The 19,034-nt window shown below is 44.7% G+C and overlaps 1 protein-coding gene across 1 annotated transcript in view; it reads right to left on the bottom strand.

Annotated features, from left to right (window-relative positions):
• The window catches only part of LOC122557944 (plakophilin-3-like), a 56,533-nt gene that overhangs the window by 19,122 nt on the left and 18,377 nt on the right, over nt 1-19,034 (bottom strand). The window contains exons 6-9 of the mRNA XM_043706192.2: nt 9,102-9,276; nt 7,947-8,061; nt 4,901-5,068; nt 4,253-4,432 (exon numbers count right to left, since the gene is read on the bottom strand). Coding sequence (XP_043562127.1) covers nt 4,253-4,432; nt 4,901-5,068; nt 7,947-8,061; nt 9,102-9,276 — 638 coding nt within the window. The remainder of the gene's footprint in view (nt 1-4,252; nt 4,433-4,900; nt 5,069-7,946; nt 8,062-9,101; nt 9,277-19,034) is intronic.

The raw sequence follows: 19,034 nt of genomic DNA, 5'->3' as shown, positions 1-19,034 counted from the left end.
TTCAATAAGCTCTGAAGGAGGATAATGTTAACTCTGCTTTCTCCCACTGATGCTGCCAGACTTGCTGAATTTCTCCAGCAACTCCTGTTTTTGTTCCATCAAATTATTGATGATTGATGTAATGCAAACTAATCTGTTTTACTAATACTCTTTGGAGAAGTAGATCTGCCATTTCGACCTGATCAAGCCCATGTGGTTGACTCTTAACTGCACTCTGACATGGTCTGGCAAGGTAATCAACTCAAGGGAAATTAGATAATTTATGATGAGCAACAAATGCTGGCTTTGCCACGCAGACATCCAAGGAAGAATAAATATTTTCTTAAAAGATTAGAATGGTATATTTCCATTGGTCATGCTCCAATATACGCAACATTCAATTAACAGGTTTGTGGTTACATGGGGGAAAGTGATGGACTGACCACAATATGACACACCAAATGAAAATAGTTACATGTTTCAATTTTTCTAAAAACAAACTGATGTCTGTGTCAAGAGCAGCGACATTTTTTTTGAGCATGATATCTGTATAATCAGATTTCAACTCCCCCAGTTATAGCGATGCAAGAGGATTGGAAGACTGCCAATGCTGTACTATTTTAAAAAGGAGGAAGAACTCATCGGAGTAATCATAGGTCAGTGAGCTTGACTCTGGCTGTGAGCAAATGATTGGCATGAATGCCCAGGCATAGTAGAAAGCTTCACTTAGAAAGGCACAGATAAATCAAGGAAAGTCAACATGGATTTCTTAAAGGCAGATCATATCCGGCTAACTTGATCTGTGTTTTCTGGAAATTTGGATTGGTGAGGGCAGGGCCAGTGGATGTGATCTACGTAGATTTTAGTCAGGCCTTTGACAAGGTTCCATATGCTGGGAGAATGGGTACTTGGATCCAAATTGGGCTCAGAGTTTGAACATAGCAGCAGGAATAGGCCATTCAGTCCCTCAAGCCTCCTCTACCATCTTGGATCATGGCTAATCACCTAACTCAACTCTAAACCCACACTACCCCATATCCCTTAACGTCACCAGCAACTAGAAATCTACTATCCCAGCTTTGAAACTGATTGAGTTTACACAGCCCTCCGCAGTAGAGAATTCCAATGATTCAACACTTTCTCAGGGTGGAAGTTCCTCCTCATCTCTGTTGTAAATGTTTTAGAGACCACAGCCCCCGCTTCAAGGCCCCATGGGGAGAAGAAATGATCTTTGAGTCTAATATCAACCCCAATAAGAATTTTGTAGGTTTCTAGGAGGCTTTATTCAAAACTCTAGAGAATACAGGCCTAGTCTCCTCAATCTCTCCTCATGGGACAGTTCCATCCTCTCAGGAATGTGTTTGTGAGCCTCTACTATGCTCCCTCTATGACAAGAATATTTTTCCTTTGGTAAGGTGGTCAGAACTGCACACAATACTCCAGGTGCAATCTCGTCAATGGTCTATGCAATTAAAGCAAGACTTATTTGTACGTAGCCTTTATTGCAAGAGAATTTGAGTATATCATACAGCTTGGTTTCTGACTGACTTGCTGCAAACTTACAAAGTAAACATTATAGTTGACAGGTTATTTTTTGCCACAATGATCTGTTAGCAATTGGCTCCATTGAGCTTAATATTCAGTTCCTTGTTTTGTGTGCAGGTTGTATCTCTGTCAGCCTCAGGCCTTTGTTGGAGTAGCCAATTTCCTGGACAAGACAGCAGTCAGTGTGTCCAATTCACCCATCTCCTGATCTTCCAGCCTAGTCAGTGCCCTCACACTAAGACCGATGCCCAGTATGTGGCCTGATCTTCTGCTTTTTCTGGCCATGTTAGACTTGGCCACTAACATTCCAATTGAAATGAGGTGTCAGTGTTGAAGAGATGAATTTGAGGAAATGTTTCAAAATACCACTACTATAGCTTGGAGAGTGCAAAGAAGACAGTCAGGACATTGACTGACAAACCTTGTTTGTAACCAGCAGTAAGGCCAGTTAGTGCTGTCTTTATAAAATGAACGTCAATATTGAATTGTAGACAGGGGGAATGCCTTAAACCTGAACTACCGTGGCTGCCAGACCGCACACAGAATGCTGGATAAGAGAAGTAAATCTGTAGTTTATATTAATCATTTAGATGAAAATACAGGGCCACCTTTAAAAAAATGTGTGAATACAACAGTGAAGAGGGCAGTTTTAGACTTCAAGATGGAAAAAGGCTTGATCAGGTTAGCAGAAGAATGAAAAATGGAGAAGTGAGAGGTAATGCATTTTGGATAGCACAAGACCAGGAAATATAGGACAAATGGGAGGATATGGAGTAATGTAGGGGAATAGAAGGTCCTTGGATTTTATGACTGCAGGTCCTTAAGGGTAAGACAGGTCAATAAATATATTTTTTAAACTAAATAAGGTTTGATTGTTAAACCAAAGTTGTAGCACTGAAATTTATAAGGAAACAGTAAAAATGATTCATTTATTAGCTGAGGCACAGCATACAAGATGAGGGATGTTTGGCTAGAACTGCATACACCGGCTGTGCTTTTCCAGCACCACACTCTCGACTCTGATCTGCAGTCCTCACTTACTCCTGCATATAACAATAATTAAACCACAGCTCAAACACTACGTATATTCCTAGTCACTGGATTACAGGAAAGCCATGACTGTGCTGGGGAGGGAGCAGAGGAGATTTATGAGGCTATTGCCTGACTGAAATTGCAAAAGATTTGATAAGATGGCTTTGTTTTCCTTGGACAAAGGAACTAGAGGAGTGTCTAAATTAGAGACTTAGAGATGTACAGCACGGGAACAGACCCTTCAGTTCAACCCGTCCATGCCGACCAGATATCCCAACCCAATCTAGTGCCACCTGCCAGCACCCGGCCCATATCCCTCCAAACCCTTCCTATTCATGTACCCATCCAAATGCTCTTAAATGTTGCAATTAAAAAGTTGACATCTATAAAGTAATGAGGGCCCATAGATTGTTTTCTTATTTACTCTATTTACTTTAGCACAGGAGACGTAATTTATAGAAGCATTAAAGGAGGGATGAGGAAATATTTGTTAACCAGAACGTGGTAGCAATCTAATGTCACTGCCTGAAAAAAAAGGGTAGAGGCTGAAATTTGCACCATTTTTCAAAGGCACTTGAAAGTCCACTTGAAGGACTGTGACCTGTAGAACCACAGATTTAACATAGGAAGGCATCATTGGGCTGGGGAGATTTCACTTAACTGGCACAGATGTGACAGACTGAATGGCCTGCTACTATGCAGTAGATTTTCTAAAATTCTATGAGTACCAACCGAGGTTACGAAACAGGACCAAATGCATATTCAGCAGCATATTAGTAAGTCGTAACAGAGCCAAGCAATCCTGCAAGCAAACACTCAGATCAAAGCTCTGCAATCCTGTCATGTCTTGTTGGGAATGGTGATGAACAATTAAAGGAGGAACAGTGGCTCCACAGAATCTTTATTCTCAGTCATGGGAACCCAACACATCACTGCACAAGGCAAGGTTAGAGCGCTTGTACGTGTTATTTCAGCCAACAGCATAGAGATGGACATCTACCTCAGCCTCCTTCTGAATTCCCCTGCACCTCAAGTCCCACCCTTGAGCCAAATTCAATTCACTCCACATGGTATCATGAAGTGGTTGACTGTCAATCAAATACATGGCTACAAGAGAAGATCAGAGGTAAATTCTGAAGTAAGGATCTCTCCTGCTGAGTCTTCGCAGCCTGTTCCACCATTTACAAAGTACTAGTCACCACTATGTGGTGGAATACTATCCACTTTGGGCGAGTGCAGCTCCAAAACATTCAAGTAGCTCAGGCAGGATAAATTCAACCTACTTTATCAATCCATCCACCACCTTAAATGTTCACTACTTTCGCCAGTGCATAGCAACAAGAGTATCTACCATTTACAAAATGCATTGGAGCAACTCACTAATGGCTGCTTTGACAACACCTTCTGAACCACTGGCTTCTACCACTTAGTGGTAGAACAAAGCTAGAGATGCGTGAGAACATCACTGGCTGCATGTTCTTCTCCAAGTCCTTCCTCGTTCTGACAGTGACAATGAAGGAGAGCCAATATGGTTCTAAGTCAGAAAACTGAAAGGCCCTACATATTAGCACGACATTACATGGACTGCAGCGGTTCAAGACGACCACATCATTAGCAACAGTCCAATAAATGATGGCCACACCATCAAAGAACAAATGGTTTGCTGCTAAATGGGAACGCCATGGATGCAACTTACCCTGAAGTCCCCTGCTGTAATATTTTGTAGTGCCCCCAAGGCAGCTTCAGCGGTTTGCTGATTGGCCTCACTCTTGTCCAGGAGCCCGCTGTAGACTCGGACAATAGCGGGATTCCATAGCCACTCCATTCCTTTGGGATCTTTTGTAACTTCTGAAAATATTGTTGAATCTGTATTGATCTAAGAAAACAAGATTACATCGTTTATGAGTAACTTGGGCATGTTTCAGTCTAACACTTAGCTCGTTTTTTTTTTGTTTTAAAAACCATAACAGTAAAACTTAGCAGAAGTTACTCTTGGTGTGGGTGGGGGAACTCTCTGCTCACCATTATACAAATAAAAATATGGAGGCATCAAATGTATGACAGCCTCCTGCTAATATAGTCAGATGAATCCAGGTTCCTCTTGTGTGCTAAGTGAAACAAAAATGGCTTTTGATAAACTTGTTAGTATTTTGTGTACTGTGCAGCAACTGAAAATAAATTGTGAATAATACCCCTGCCCACTCCAACCTCTCTGCCACCATCAAGTCTTGTGGGAAGCAAATAGTTCTGAAGGAGAGAGTATTGAATTATATTTTAGTGAAAGACTGTGTACACCAGACAATGTCTGTTCACCTCTACGATATAGGAAATGCAATTCCCTCACCTCTTTAACCTTCCGACTCTGAGGAGTGAAACATCCCACAACATCATCTTTCTTCACATTTCTGTCATTCCTGCCAGGGCCCTCCAATCGGTTCTGATAAAAGGATGGTATTTCTTCGTACAGCCGGTAGGACAAGTTGCGCAGGACGCAGGCTGAATTCTCTACACTCTGTTGAGATAGAGGAGGAACGGCAGAAATATTAAGTCAAATCGGATTTATGTCTATATAGTGATACAGCTTTCAAATATTTGCTTAAATGACAAATGCAACTTACCATGAAGAGCTGGAAACAATGCTGCCTGTTGTATAGTTAACATCTGTTCTTTCTCAGCTCCTCAACTAGTTATCTATGTTTACAAACAGAGGGAAAGGTCTTTCATAATATTATTAGCTCCCTGTCTGAAGACAATCACTGTCTTCCAGAGAGAACTGAAAAACCTCAGTCTGTAACCCCACCAGGTGCCTCTCTCAGAATGAGACAAGACCCTGGTCATCATCATGCTTACTGAGTGACAGCAAGAAATTCAGCCGAGAGATTTCACCCAGGGAAAGGATAGTGACTACTACTAATGTCTTCAGACCCCCAACTACATACACACATCAAGCAGCTGGACTCCCAATCAAACTTAGTTTCTAATGAATTGGATCATCAACAGATAAAATAGATTGAATCCAATCGTGTCTCTCTCCAAGCTAATCTAAAACTCGATCTGTATAGGATGATGTGCTGTATTCCTATTTCTCGTCATGTGCATGGGCTAGTGTATAGGGTAAACGCTCACTTGTATAATCCTTCTCTAAAAGATGATACTGTCTTCCTAAAAACTCCTAATAAATTCTATGACTTACAATATGGGTATCAGTGCAATTCAGGGCAATGTTAGCGAAGGAGGATGAGAGGTGACTTTATAGAGATGTACAAGATGGCGAGAGGCATAGATAGAGTGGATAGCCAGAGACTTTTCCCCAGGGCGGCAATGACTATCACGAGGGGGCATAATTTTAAGCTGATTGGAGGAAGGTTTAGGGGAGAGGTCAGAGGTCGGTTCTTTTACACAGAAAGTGGTGGGTGTGTGGAATGCACTGCCAATGGTGATAGTAGAGTCAGAGACATTCGGGACAGTTAAACAACTCTTGGATAGAAACACGGATGATAGCAAAATGAAGAGTACGTAGGTTAGTTAGATCTTAGAGTAGGATAAATGGTTGGCACATCATCGAGGGCCCAAGGGCCTGCGCTGTGCTGTACTCTTCTGTGTTAAATACTAATGTTGCAATTTGAAGGAATGAAACTTGTATGCATGTTTTCAAAAACTAAAAATACCTCAGAGGCATGGATAAGGTAGATAGTCAGAGTCTCTTTCCCAGGGCGGAAATAGGGTTAACTGGTGAGAGGAATAAAAGTCTAAAAAGAGATATGAGAGGAAAGCTTTGTTTTTACAAAGCCAGTGGTAGATGCCTGGAATGCACTGCCAGGAGGATGTGGCAAAAGCAGAAACATGGGCAAAGTTTAAAGGCATTTGGACAGACATGTGAACAGGCAGAGAATAGAGGCATATGGATCAAGGGCAGGCAGATGGCAGCCCAGTTATGGAGGGGTCAGTTCCTGTGCTGTACTGTTTTATTTAAGGCAAGATTCCCCAATTGTATTATTCCTGATCATTTTTAACAGTGCCTCAGTACTTGACTGGGGAGAAACTAGTTTCAGTAGGAACTATGGGAAGCACAGCTTTCTCAGAAAAGCCTGTCATTTTCAATTACGTGATCAACACAGCATTCATTATCCAAGGTCAAAGAATACAGTTTGTTTTTCAATAAATTGGAACTTTATAGGTACACAATGTTTTACAGATGGCAATTTAATAAATTCTTTGATTTGGGAATTTTTAAAACAATCTTTTCTTGCTACAAACTCACACCCTAACAATCCACCGGTTCTCCAGCTGGGCTAGAGATTACAAGTTAAACAAAAACTACGCTTCTTCAGTTCAGATTTGTAGATCTCTGTATTTCTGAAAAAAAAACATGCCTCTCAGTTTTTTAAACCTAGTTACTCATCAACAGGGATGTAGTTACTGATTAATACCGTAGACTGAGCAATGGGATAATGTTTCAACTGGCTAATCATTCAAAGCAGGCAGCTCCTTCAGACCTGATTGCTAATAACACACAAAGCCCACTTGAACACTGAGTAGTCACACTGGAAAGAAGAAATACCACAAATAGCTCCAGCAAGTACAAAATGTACATCCAGTAAATGTCTGACAACTACAATACACAGCAGTTCCACAAAACACAGGGAAAGGTGGAATGGAAGTGCTGAAACAGCAAACCAGACATATGCAGTTTGTTCAATAGTAATGGCAGTAGCTGCACTTCATCCCCACCGAATAGTATTAATTGGCTGGAGACTGGACTTCCCCACCTCACACATGGAAGCCCTGCCTCAGGAAACATTATCTGACTGGCCAGCAATAGGAATATTGGGGAACACTGGGACTAATGGCCTGGATCAGCCAAGTGGGTTGGCAGGTAATGAGCCTCAAAGTGGGTCTTGCTGTCCAGGCGGTAAAGGACCTGCAAGGGTCAGACCTTGGGAGGTGTCTAAAGGGGGAAAAGTGACCTTTCTGAGAGGTGCCTCACCACCTCCTTGCCTGAGGCTCAAGTAGGACAATCTGCTAGGCATCTGCTCAGAAAGTGGGCAGAATCCAATCATTAAGTGGCCGATTGGAGCGAGTGCGGACACCTCTCCCCAGGGCTCTCCCACTCCATATAAATTGTGAGCAGATTGGGATTGATGGCCAGCCTTGAAATTTGAGAAAGTCTTCATCCTTCCATTCTCTGGGAAACTCTCTCATGGGGATGGTTTCATTTATATTGTTACTCTCAATTTCTCAACCACAAGCATGAACAGTAGACAAGTGAAGCGGGTTTGAATTCACTAGAAAAGGGGACTTAAGTTTGGCCCCAATTGGATGCATCCTAAAGATAGCTACTGCTTCTGTTTATTGTATTCTTGCCTAATTGCAATCAAGAAGATCCTTACCTTGCTGGCTGCATTATGATCCAGAGATTGCTGGATGTAGTAGACCAGAGAGTCCACTAAACCTTTACATTCCCGCATTTTCTGACGTGTTTCTTCTTTTCCTGAGCTCAGATTTCTGTACAAAATAGGAGATGAACAATAAGAGCATCGTTCACATTGAAGTAAATAATGGGAGAGAAACAATATTGAAAAAAGTGCATCGGCTGAACTAGTCCTTGGGAAGGCCATTAGTGCCACAGTACTCATCCAGATCCACATCGTGTAATATTTTTATTTTAAAAAAGAACTCAGTAGCTCATTGTTCTTATTATAATACAGAAGTATTTTTTGCAAAATGGTAGCTTGGCAGTGAAGTTATCATTTTTATTTCTCCATAGTTGTTCTCAATGGAATTCCCGTAATAGTTTGTAGTACAGGACTGTTCATCTTAAGCTGTTTAAGTTCATCCATTGATTGTATTGTAATGTTAAATCAATCCAAGTTCATCGAATCCTTATAATGTGGGAGCAGGCCATTCAGCCCATCAAGTCCATACCAACTCTCGACTTCACATCCCTGGACACTATGGGATTTAGCATAGCCAATCCACCTAACCTGCATATCTTTCAACTGTGGGAGGAAACTGGAACACCTGGAGGAAACCCACACAGACACAGGCAGAATGCGCAAACTCTTCACAATCAACTGACAGTGGAATCAAACCAGGGTCCCTGGCGCTATGAGGCAACAATGCTGCCCGTGGCACGTTGACCCCATCTTATCCATTACTAAAGGTACATGTCCTCCTGATCCATGCAACTTGGCTTCGGTTCTTCAACAAGTTGTCAGAAAGACTCTAACCTCAATTGCAGGAAGGACAGTGGGATTTAAATTCTGCATTGGCAATGCTTCTAACTCATTCAGTTTATTTTTCAAAGTGCTGTAGAAACTCAGGTGGTCTGGCAGCATCTTTGGAGAGTCAAAGAGTTAACATTTCAAGTCTGGTAATGACTCCTCTTCTGAAACGTTAACTGTTTCTGACTTCACTTGCAGTGATATAAAAGTGTTCAAATTTAAGTGATTGATTTACACATAAAAACGACTTATGCCAGCAGTGAAAGTTGTAACAAGATTACACAAAATATTCAGGCAGAAATGCAAAAGGTGAAGCAGTACCGAATGTAGCCAGTGGCATTGTAGAAGACCTCATCCTCTGAAGCTAATGGCTTGACATTCACACTACTACTCCAGCCCGAGGATGGGGCAAGGATCTCTTCAGTGATTCTCTCTAATGTATCGTGGGCAAGAGTGTTCTTCAGATTCTCATTGGAAGACAAATTCCACAGGATTCCTAAACAGAGACGAAAGCAGAGTTCAATGCATTAGTCCTCACAAAGTGCCTCTGTTCATACCCCCTACATTGAGTTCCACTTTCACGTTTGACAATCCCCTGTGTGCCACCCTGAAGTCACAACTAGCCTCATCATTATCTACAATAATGCCAAGACTCATAACATCCGCTTAACTTGTGCCCAATCAAACAGCTTTCCAGTTTTCTGATCATTCTCCAAACATTCCAACTTGGCCTGACAGAATATGTTTGACATCCAGAGATTCCTTCTACAAAGGGTTTGGATGTCAGGTAAAGGAGGTAAACACACTGCATTGGTTAGTTAACAATGGGATAGTCTAACAGGATACTGCAGAGATGGGTAAATTAAGGTAAGTGAAATAGCCTTCCTAAGGTAAGGATATGAATCAATAGATACTAAGTAGAGGAGTTACAATGGAAGAACTTTTTAAGAATTTTATGGGAAGGTTGTCCCGTGGTTAGCATTGCTGCCTGACAACACCATGGACCACCCCAGGGCTGTGCGGAGTCTGCACAATCTTCCAGTGTCTGCGTGGGTTTCCTCTGGGTGCTCCACTTTCCTCCCATAGTCTAAATCCTGCAGGGTTATAGGCTTAGGGTAGGGGGGTGGGCCAGGTTGGGATGTTCTTCGGAAGGTCAGTGCAGACTTGATGGACTGAATGGCCTGCTTCCACACTTAGGGATTCTATTTTTAATGAGCATTTTTGTTCTGTGTTTTAGAGGCGGAACTTCAGTTGTCTATTAGACAAGTCAGCTCATACTTTTGTTGCAAAAAAACAAAACGTTCTGTACAGGTCAGCACGAGTTAGATTAGATTCCCTACAGTGTAGAAATAGGCCCTTCGGCCCAACCAGTCCACACCGACCCTCCAAAGAGGAACCCACCCAGACCCATTTCCCTCTGACTAATGCACCTAGCAGTATGGGCAACTTAGCATGGCCAATTCACCTGACCCCCACATCTTTGAACTGTGGGAGGAAACCCACGGAGACACTGGGAGAATGTGCAAACTCCACACAGAGAGTCACCTGAGTCTGGAACCGAACCTGGGACCCTGGTGTGAGGCAGCAATGCTAACCACTGAGCCACCGTACGAGTTGCTCAGGAATTTCAAACAATCACAGGAAATAAAAGAATTGTGGACTCAAATTTTACAAGCAGTCTCTGAACCTTGATTTGAGACATGTAATCTCAGATTAGAAGTCTGATGTTCTACGGAGTGAGCCACATGGGCTTCAAATCCTAGTCATAATTCTTTTGTCGTACCTGTATCAGGTTAAGCAGGCATTTTTGTATCTATAATACAAAACAACCCGAAAAGGTCAAAGGAATTGAATAAGTTGACATTGACAGGATTGTTAACGCATTCCAGTCCTCTCTGGTGTCCACTGGTTCCAGAAGGCCTCCACTGGACTGATAGACACTATCTGTCTCTCTGGGGATACCCGGCACTGTTGCGGCAACTCAACTTATACCTCAACCCATCAAATAACTGAAGTACTATTCTACCCCCAGATTGATCATTGTAGCAAATGCAACTATATGTAAGCATTACACAAATGACAAAAGTAGACACACAGCATTGGTATCTGTTCATGAATTGTGAATTATTAATGTTGACATTCATATCTGAAATCTATAAACACAATGTGACAGAGAAATGTTAAAAGAGGCATCAGATGACCAGTTCATATTCAAATTAATATCAAATGGTAGCCTTGTGTTTAACCCAGCTCCCTTCAAAACAAACCACACTAATATAACTAGGTTTATTAACACAAGTCCCTTGTAAAGATTCTTGTGAAACACTGCACTAATAGCGTAGTACCCCTTCCTGCTGTGCTTCTATGAGTTGGTCCTATTCATGCTGTGTGGTGGATCCTAGCAGCAGTAACTCCACATTAAACTACATATTTAAAACAGCACAGGAGTTATTGAGTCACACACACCCTTTGATGCTTTAGAAACCAGTATGTGAACCACACCTTGCTCATATTATGACATTGAGATTACCTTTTTTTTTAAAATGACACAGTAATGTATGAGCATTATAAAACAACACAGGATTTGTCCTGAACAACTCTGAGTAAGAGGTTTAAAGGCAAAATAGAACACAACTGTTTCTAGTCAAGACCTGCCTGCTGCAAAGGTGTGTATAAACATCTCTAAGCTGGTTGATTAGAAGATATGTATTATCTCCGTTCACTTCCTCATGGAACAACCAGAAGGAATGTACCATTTGAGCAAGTGACTATAAAGAAGGAAAACACTGCAGGTGCTGGGAGTCTGAAACAGAAATGTTAAAATGCTGAAAATACTCAGCAGATCAGTCAGTATTTGCAGAGAGGAACAAATTTAACATTTCACTTCAAGATAACATCAGAGTCAGAAACGCGTTTAATAAGACATAGGAGCAGAAAGTAGGCCATTCAGCCGAACGAGTCTGCCCCACCATTCAATCGTGGCTGATAAGGTTCTCAACCCCATTCTCCCACTCTCTCCCCGTAACCCTTTATTCCCTTTACAATCAAGAACCTATCTATCTCCATCTTAAATATACTCAATAAATGCAGTCTAATCCACGAGTCCTAGATGGTGCATCGAGAAAAAGTTACATTTTGAAGGTCACAGGAGGTAACCTCTTCATGTCAGCGCCAAAGGACATTTTTATATTTGAACTTATCCTAGCATCCGTACTTCCACATCAAAATGTTTGCCTCTACCAACAGCTTTTTGAAATGGAAAATATAAAATGGGAGAACAAAATATCAAACCATGATTGAGTAGTCAATATGGGTATGTACAAATTATGAATTATCTTCGTGTTACAGTTTATGTTTTTAATTGGCACTAATCCTATATTTCCAGTAGATTTCTCAGAAAAATCCAAACCTACTGTGAACTGACATTTTATTTCTGGCAATGTATGGATTTAATTAAAACAATTAAAGCACACACTGGAGAGTAAGTGGTATACTGAGAAACACTTGTAATAAAACAGCTGCCTTGACAGTTAGAAAATATATTGAATCAAGCACTGCTGTCTCACAGCACCAGGGACCTGGGTTTGATTCCACCCTCGGGCGACTGACTGTGTGAAGTTTGTACATTCTCCCAGTGTCTGCGTGGGTTTCGTCCCTGTGCTCCGGTTTCCTCCCACAGTCCAAAGATGTGTAGGACAGCGTGGATTGGCTGTAGTCAAGGACTGTAGTGTTGGAGGGGCGCAGCCGGTTGGCCAGCTTCCGGGGTGGGGGGGGCAGGAGGGTCGATGTTTCAAGCATGGGCTCTTCATCAGGAATGAGTTCATTCCTGATGGGGTTGACTCTCCTGCTGCTCGGATGCTGCCTGACCAGCTGTGCTTTTCCAGCACCACACTCTTCGACTCTGATCTCCAGCATCTACAATCCTCACTTTCTCCTCCAGATTGACTATAGTGTCTAGGGATGTGCAGTTGACTGTAGATTGGCTATGCCAAATTGCCCATGCCAAATTGCCCATAGGGATGTGAAGGTGAGATGTATTAGTCAGGGGTAAATACAGAATTATAGGGAGGGCAAAGGGTCTGGGTGGTTACTCTTCAGAGGGACAGTGAGGACTTGTGGGGCTGAAGAGCCTGTTTCCACACTGTAGGGATTCTAAGTACTAAAAGATGTCAAATTGTATAATAAAATTGCACATGTATCCATTCCTAAGAATACATGAATCCTGAAATGAATCAAATAGAGGTGGCAGTGCCCAAAAACTGATTGTCAACTGGTGTGGACAAATTCCTTGCCTCAGTTATCGCCAGTGGCCATTTTGGGAGGGTGCAGGAAATATGAGGGTGCAGAAGGTCCACGTGCCCCTATTAAAAGGCGAAGCCTCAGACCTTTAGGATTTTCACAAGGGCAGCCAGGCGTCAGGAACCACTATGATTGAGAAGCGGTAGGGAACAGACTAATATATGGTGAGAAGGCCAGGATACTGCCAGACAAAGGGCAGCACAGTGGCTCACACTACTGCCTCACAGCAGCAGGGACACGGATTCAATTCCGGCCTCGGGCAAATGTCTGTGTGTGTTTGTAGAGGTTTCCTCCGGGTGCTCTGGTTTCCTCTCACAGTCCAAAGATGGAGAAAGCGAGGACTGCAGATGCTGGAGATCAAAGTCGAAGAGTGTGGTGCTGGAAAAGCACAGCAGGTCAGGCAGCATCTGAGCAGCAGGAGAGTTGATGTTAGCTTCTCCCAGCCTCTGGAACTGCCCAGACACAGCGGACTGCTGGAGCAGCCACATGGCTGGTGGTGTCTGGGTGGGTCCAAAGACCAGGAGAAGCTAACGTTGACTCTCCTGCTCTTCAGATGCTGTCTGACTGGCTGTGCTTTTCCAGCTCTTTGACCCGGTCCAAAGATGTGCAGGTTAGGTGAATTGGCCGTGCTAAATTGCCCGTAGTGTTTGAGGGATGTACAGGCTAGGTGGGTTAGCCATGGGAAATACAGGGCAAAGATGGGGTCAGAGTGAAATGCTCTTCAGAGGGTCGGTGTGGGCCAGTTGGGCCAAATGGCCTGTTTCCACATTGTTTGGATTCTATGATTTCTACGAAATAAAGCAGAGGATTTTCAGAACTTTATTGTGCCATTTGGAGGGAGGTTAAGATCAAGGGGAGTCAGAATAGGAGGGATTAGAGGTATGGAGGCAACTCCAGCAAAGGGTCAAATTTTGGGTGGGTATCTATTGTGATCGAATTTTCACAATCCCTTCAGAGAACCAAAGGAGAATGGCAGCTGAACTTGGCTCTTTAGCAGGATCGTCCCACCTCAAGTCTACCATCCGAGACAACAGACCTGCCCCTGACAAAAGTGGTTTCTTCTCCTAAGGAGATCCCACTTCCCAACAACCTTGTGATGGGCTCCTGAAGACTGGACGAGCCTACAATGCTTTAATCCCTACCTCTGACATGAAAATCTAGTTCTTAGTGGAGAAAGGGAGGTCTGCAGATTCTGGAGATCAGAGCTGGAAATGTGTTGCTAGAAAAGCGCAGCAGGTCAGGCAGCATCCAGGGAACAGGAGAATCGACATTTCGGGCGTAAGCCCTTCTTCAGGAATGAGGAAAGTTTGTCCAGCAGGCTAAGATAAAAGGTAGGGAGGAGGGACTTGGGGGAGGGGCATCGGAAATGTGATAGGTAGAAGGAGGTCAAGGTGAGGGTGATAGGTCAGACTGGGGTGGGGGCGGAGAGGTCGGGAAGAAGATCTCAGGTTAGGAAGGTGGTGCTGAATTTGATGGATTTGACTGAGACAGGGTGGGGGGAGGGGAAATGAGGAAACTGGTGAAATCCGAGTTCATCCCTTGTGGTTGGAGGGTTCCTAGCCGGAAGATGAGGCGTTCTTCCTCCAACCGTCGTTTTGTTGTGGTCTGACGATGGAGGAGTCCAAAGACCTGCATATCCTTGGTGGAGTGGGAGGGGGAATTGAAATGTTGAGCTACAGGGTGATTGGGTTGGTTGGTCCGGGTGTCCCAGAGGTGTTCTCTGAAACGCTCCGCAAGTAGCCGGCCTGTCTCCCCAATATAGAGGAGGCCACATCGGGTGCAGAGGATGAAATAGATGATATGTGTGGAGGTGCAGGTGAATCTATGGCGGATATGGAAGTTTCCTTTGGGGCCTTGGAGGGAGGTGAGGGGGGAGGTGCGGGCGCAAGTCTTGCACCTCCTGCGGTTGCAGGGGAAGGTGCCGGGAGTGGAGGTTGGGTTGGTGGGGGGTGTGGATCTGACGAGGGAGTCACAGAGGAAGTGGTCTTTACAGAATGCTGATAGGGGAGGGGAGGGAAATATATCCTTGGTGGTGGGTCCGTTTGGAGGTGGCGGAAATGACGGCGGATGATGCGCTGTACATGGAGATTGGTGGGGTGGTAGGTGAGGACCAGTGGGGTTCTGTCCTGGTGGCGGTTGGAGGGGCGGGGTTCAAGGGTGGAGGAGCGGGAAGTGGAAGAATTGCGGTGGAGGGCATCGTCGACCACGTCGGGGGGGAAATTGCGGTCCTTGAAGAAGGAGGCCATCTGGGTTGTGCGTTTTTGGAACTGGTCCTCCTGGGAGCAGATGCGGCGGAGTCGAAGGAATTGGGAGAATGGGATGGCGTTTTTACAGGGGGCAGGATGGGAGGAGGTGTAGTCCAGGTAGCTGTGTGAGTCGGTCGGTTTGTAGTAGATGTCCGTGTTGATTCAGTCGCCTGAGATAGAAATAGAAAGGTCGAGGAAGGGGAGGGAGGAATCTGAGACTGTCCAGGTGACTTTGAGGTCGGGGTGGAAGGTGTTGGTGAAGTGGATGAACTGTTCAACTTCCTCGTGGGAGCACGAGGCGGCGCCGATACAGTCATCGATGTAGCGGAGGAAAAGGTGGGGGGTGGGGCCAGTGTAGTTGCGGAAGATGGATTGTTCCACATATCCTACGAAGAGGCAGGCATAGCTGGGGCCCATGCGGGTGCCCATGGCTACTCCTTTCGTTTGGAGGAAGTGGGAGGATTGGAAAGAGAAGTTGTTCAGGGTGTTCAGAGTTGTTCAGAGTTCCTCACCCTGAACAACTTCTCTTTCCAATCCTCCCACTTCCTCCAAATGAAAGGAGTAGCCATGGGCACCCGCATGGGCCCCAGCTATGCCTGCCTCTTCGTAGGATATGTGGAACAATCCATCTTCCGCAACTACACTGGCCCCACCCCCCACCTTTTCCTCCGCTACATCGATGACTGTATCGGCGCCACCTCGTGCTCCCACGAGGAAGTTGAACAGTTCATCCACTTCACCAACACCTTCCACCCCGACCTCAAATTCACCTGGACAGTCTCAGATTCCTCCCTCCCCTTCCTCGACCTTTCTATTTCTATCTCAGGCGACCGAATCAACACGGACATCTACTACAAACCGACCGACTCCCACAGCTACCTGGACTACAACTCCTCCCATCCTGCCCCCTGTAAAAACGCTATCCCATTCTCCCAATTCCTTCGACTCCGCCACATCTGCTCCCGGGAGGACCAGTTCCAAAAACGCACAACCCAGATGGCCTCCTTCTTCAAGGACCGCAATTTCCCCCCCGACGTGGTCGACGATGCCCTCTACCGCAATTCTTCCACTTCCCGCTCCTCCGCCCTTGAACACCGCCTATCCAACCGCCACCAGGACAGAACCCCACTGGTCCTCACCTACCACCCCACCAATCTCCATGTACAGCGCATCATCCGCCGTCATTTCCGCTACCTCCAAACGGACCCCACCACCAAGGATATATTTCCCTCCCCTCCCCTATCAGCATTCCGTAAAGACCACTCCCTCAGTGACTCCCTCGTCAGATCCACACCCCCCACCAACCCAACCTCCACTCCCGGCACCTTCCCCTGCAACCGCAGGAGGTGCAAGACTTGCGCCCACACCTCCCCCCTCACCTCCCTCCAAGGCCCCAAAGGAAACTTCCATATCCGCCACAGATTCACCTGCACCTCCACACATATCATCTATTGCATCCTCTATATTGGGGAGACAGGCCGGCTACTTGCGGAGCGTTTCAGAGAACACCTCTGGGACACCGGACCAACCAACCCAACCACCCTGTAGCTCAACATTTCAATTCCCCCTCCCACTCCACCAAGGATATGCAGGTCTTTGGACTCCTCCATCGTCAGACCACAACAAAACGACGGTTGGAGGAAGAACGCCTCATCTTCCGGCTAGGAACCCTCCAACCACAAGGGATGAACTCGGATTTCACCAGTTTCCTCATTTCCCCTCCCCCCACCCTGTCTCAGTCAAATCCATCAAATTCAGCACCGCCTTCCTAACCTGAGATCTTCTTCCCGACCTCTCCAGCCCCCACCCCAGTCTGACCTATCACCCTCACCTTGACCTCTTTCCACCTATCACATTTCCGACGCCCCTCCCCCAAGTCCCTCCTCCCTACCTTTTATCTTAGCCTGCTGGACACACTTTCCTCATTCCTGAAGAAGGGCTTATGCCCGAAATGTCGATTCTCCTGTTTCCTGGATGCTGCCTGACCTGCTGCGCTTTTCCAGCAACACATTTCCAGCTCTAGTTCTTAGTGGCCAACTGACAACAGATTAATAAATGAAGGTTGGGGGAGAGGAAAAATGGAGTATGAACACTCCCTCATGTAAATCCAATGCTATGCCATTTTGGTTGCATTTTTATTAATTTGTGGGAATTAGGGCAGCATTTCCTGCTCATCCCTAATTGTTAATTGCTGTGGATTTGGAGTCACATATAGGCCAGACCAGATAAATGGCAGTTTCCTTCCCTAAAGGATATTAGTGAATCAAATGGGCTTTTCCTGACAATTGATTCATGGTCATCACTAGATTCCTAATTGCAGATATTCATAGAATTCAAATTCCACCATCTGCCGTAGTGGGATTTGAACTCAGCTTCCCAGAACATTACCGGAGTCTCTGGATTAACAGTCCAGTGATAATACCACTAAGCTGTCACCTCCCCCATTATATTGGATTGATAATGCAAACCCCTAATACCATTCATACAATTACAGCAAGGTCCACAGGTTACTATGATGTCTCAGTAGGCAAGAAGCTTGCAGGGTGGCACCAAGTCCAATAGATTGAAAGTGTTAAACTTGGATCTCTGATCTGTAGAATTAGCTGCTCAGCAGCAGAGGTGCTACTTGAAAGCTCGAGGTAACATATGGTGGGAGAATCAAAAGAAGAGCTGATATAACTGTTAACCAGAGACAACCTGAGAAGGATGCGTTTATGCAGAATTGTGATGACAAAGCAGTAATGTAAATTCAGTTACATAAACCAGAAAAGGGAAACTACAGCAGATTTTCTCAAAACAAAATCACTCTTAAACTTAGATGGAGCTCTTAATCTCCAAACCTCAACGCTGACTCATTTTTCTGCTCAACCTGGTTTCTCCCTTCCAGTTTCAAAGCCTTATAAATTATATCTCACAATGAGGCACGAACCATCCACACAATCAAGCATTTCTCTCTTTCAGATGCAGCCTAAGATTATTGGTGACTCACCTGGCATTAAACCGACGAGGAGATTAAAATCAAATTCGCCTTTCTTTGTGACACCCCACCCAGGGACGAAGGAGATGAATGTAGTTTCAGTGTTGTGTTCAAAGTCTACTAATATATCCTCAATGAGCAATTTTACGGAAGGATTTGAGCTATAGGGAAAGGCTGAATAGGCTGGGGCTGTTTTCCCTGGAGCGTCGAAGGCTGAGGGGTGACCTTATAGAGGTTTACAAAATTACGAGGGGCATGGATAGGATAAATAAACAAGGTCATTTCCCTGGGGTGGGGGAGTGCAGAACTAAAGGGCATAGGTTTAGGGTGAGAGGGGGAAGATTTAAAAGTGACCTAAGGGGCAACTTTTTCACACATGAACATGTATGGAATGAGCTGCCAGAGGAAGTGGAGGAGGCTGGTACAATTACAACATTTAAAAGGCATCTGGATGGGTACATGAATAGGAAAGGTTTAGAGCAGACCTGGGCATTTTACGGCCCGCGGGCCATATCCAGCCCTTTGGTTGTTCCTGTCGGGCCCGCATGAGGTCAATCTTAAATTACAATAAACAAATTCCTGACCACATTCAGTATTTCTGAACCTCACCGGTATAGATGGTTCCTGTCTGCTCTGGGCATGGTTCAATTCCAGTCTAGACATTTTATCAGATCTATATTAATAACAACTATACGATAGGTCACTCAGGTATATTTGAGTCAGGATTTGGGA

Source organism: Chiloscyllium plagiosum, unplaced genomic scaffold (genome assembly GCF_037043375.1).
Source record: "Chiloscyllium plagiosum isolate Xiang-an unplaced genomic scaffold, Cpla_swu_hap1 HiC_scaffold_18, whole genome shotgun sequence".
In the NCBI taxonomy this organism is placed as follows: Eukaryota; Metazoa; Chordata; class Chondrichthyes; order Orectolobiformes; family Hemiscylliidae; genus Chiloscyllium; species Chiloscyllium plagiosum.
Note: the sequence above shows the minus strand (reverse complement) of the source record. Positions and strands in the feature narration are given on the sequence as shown.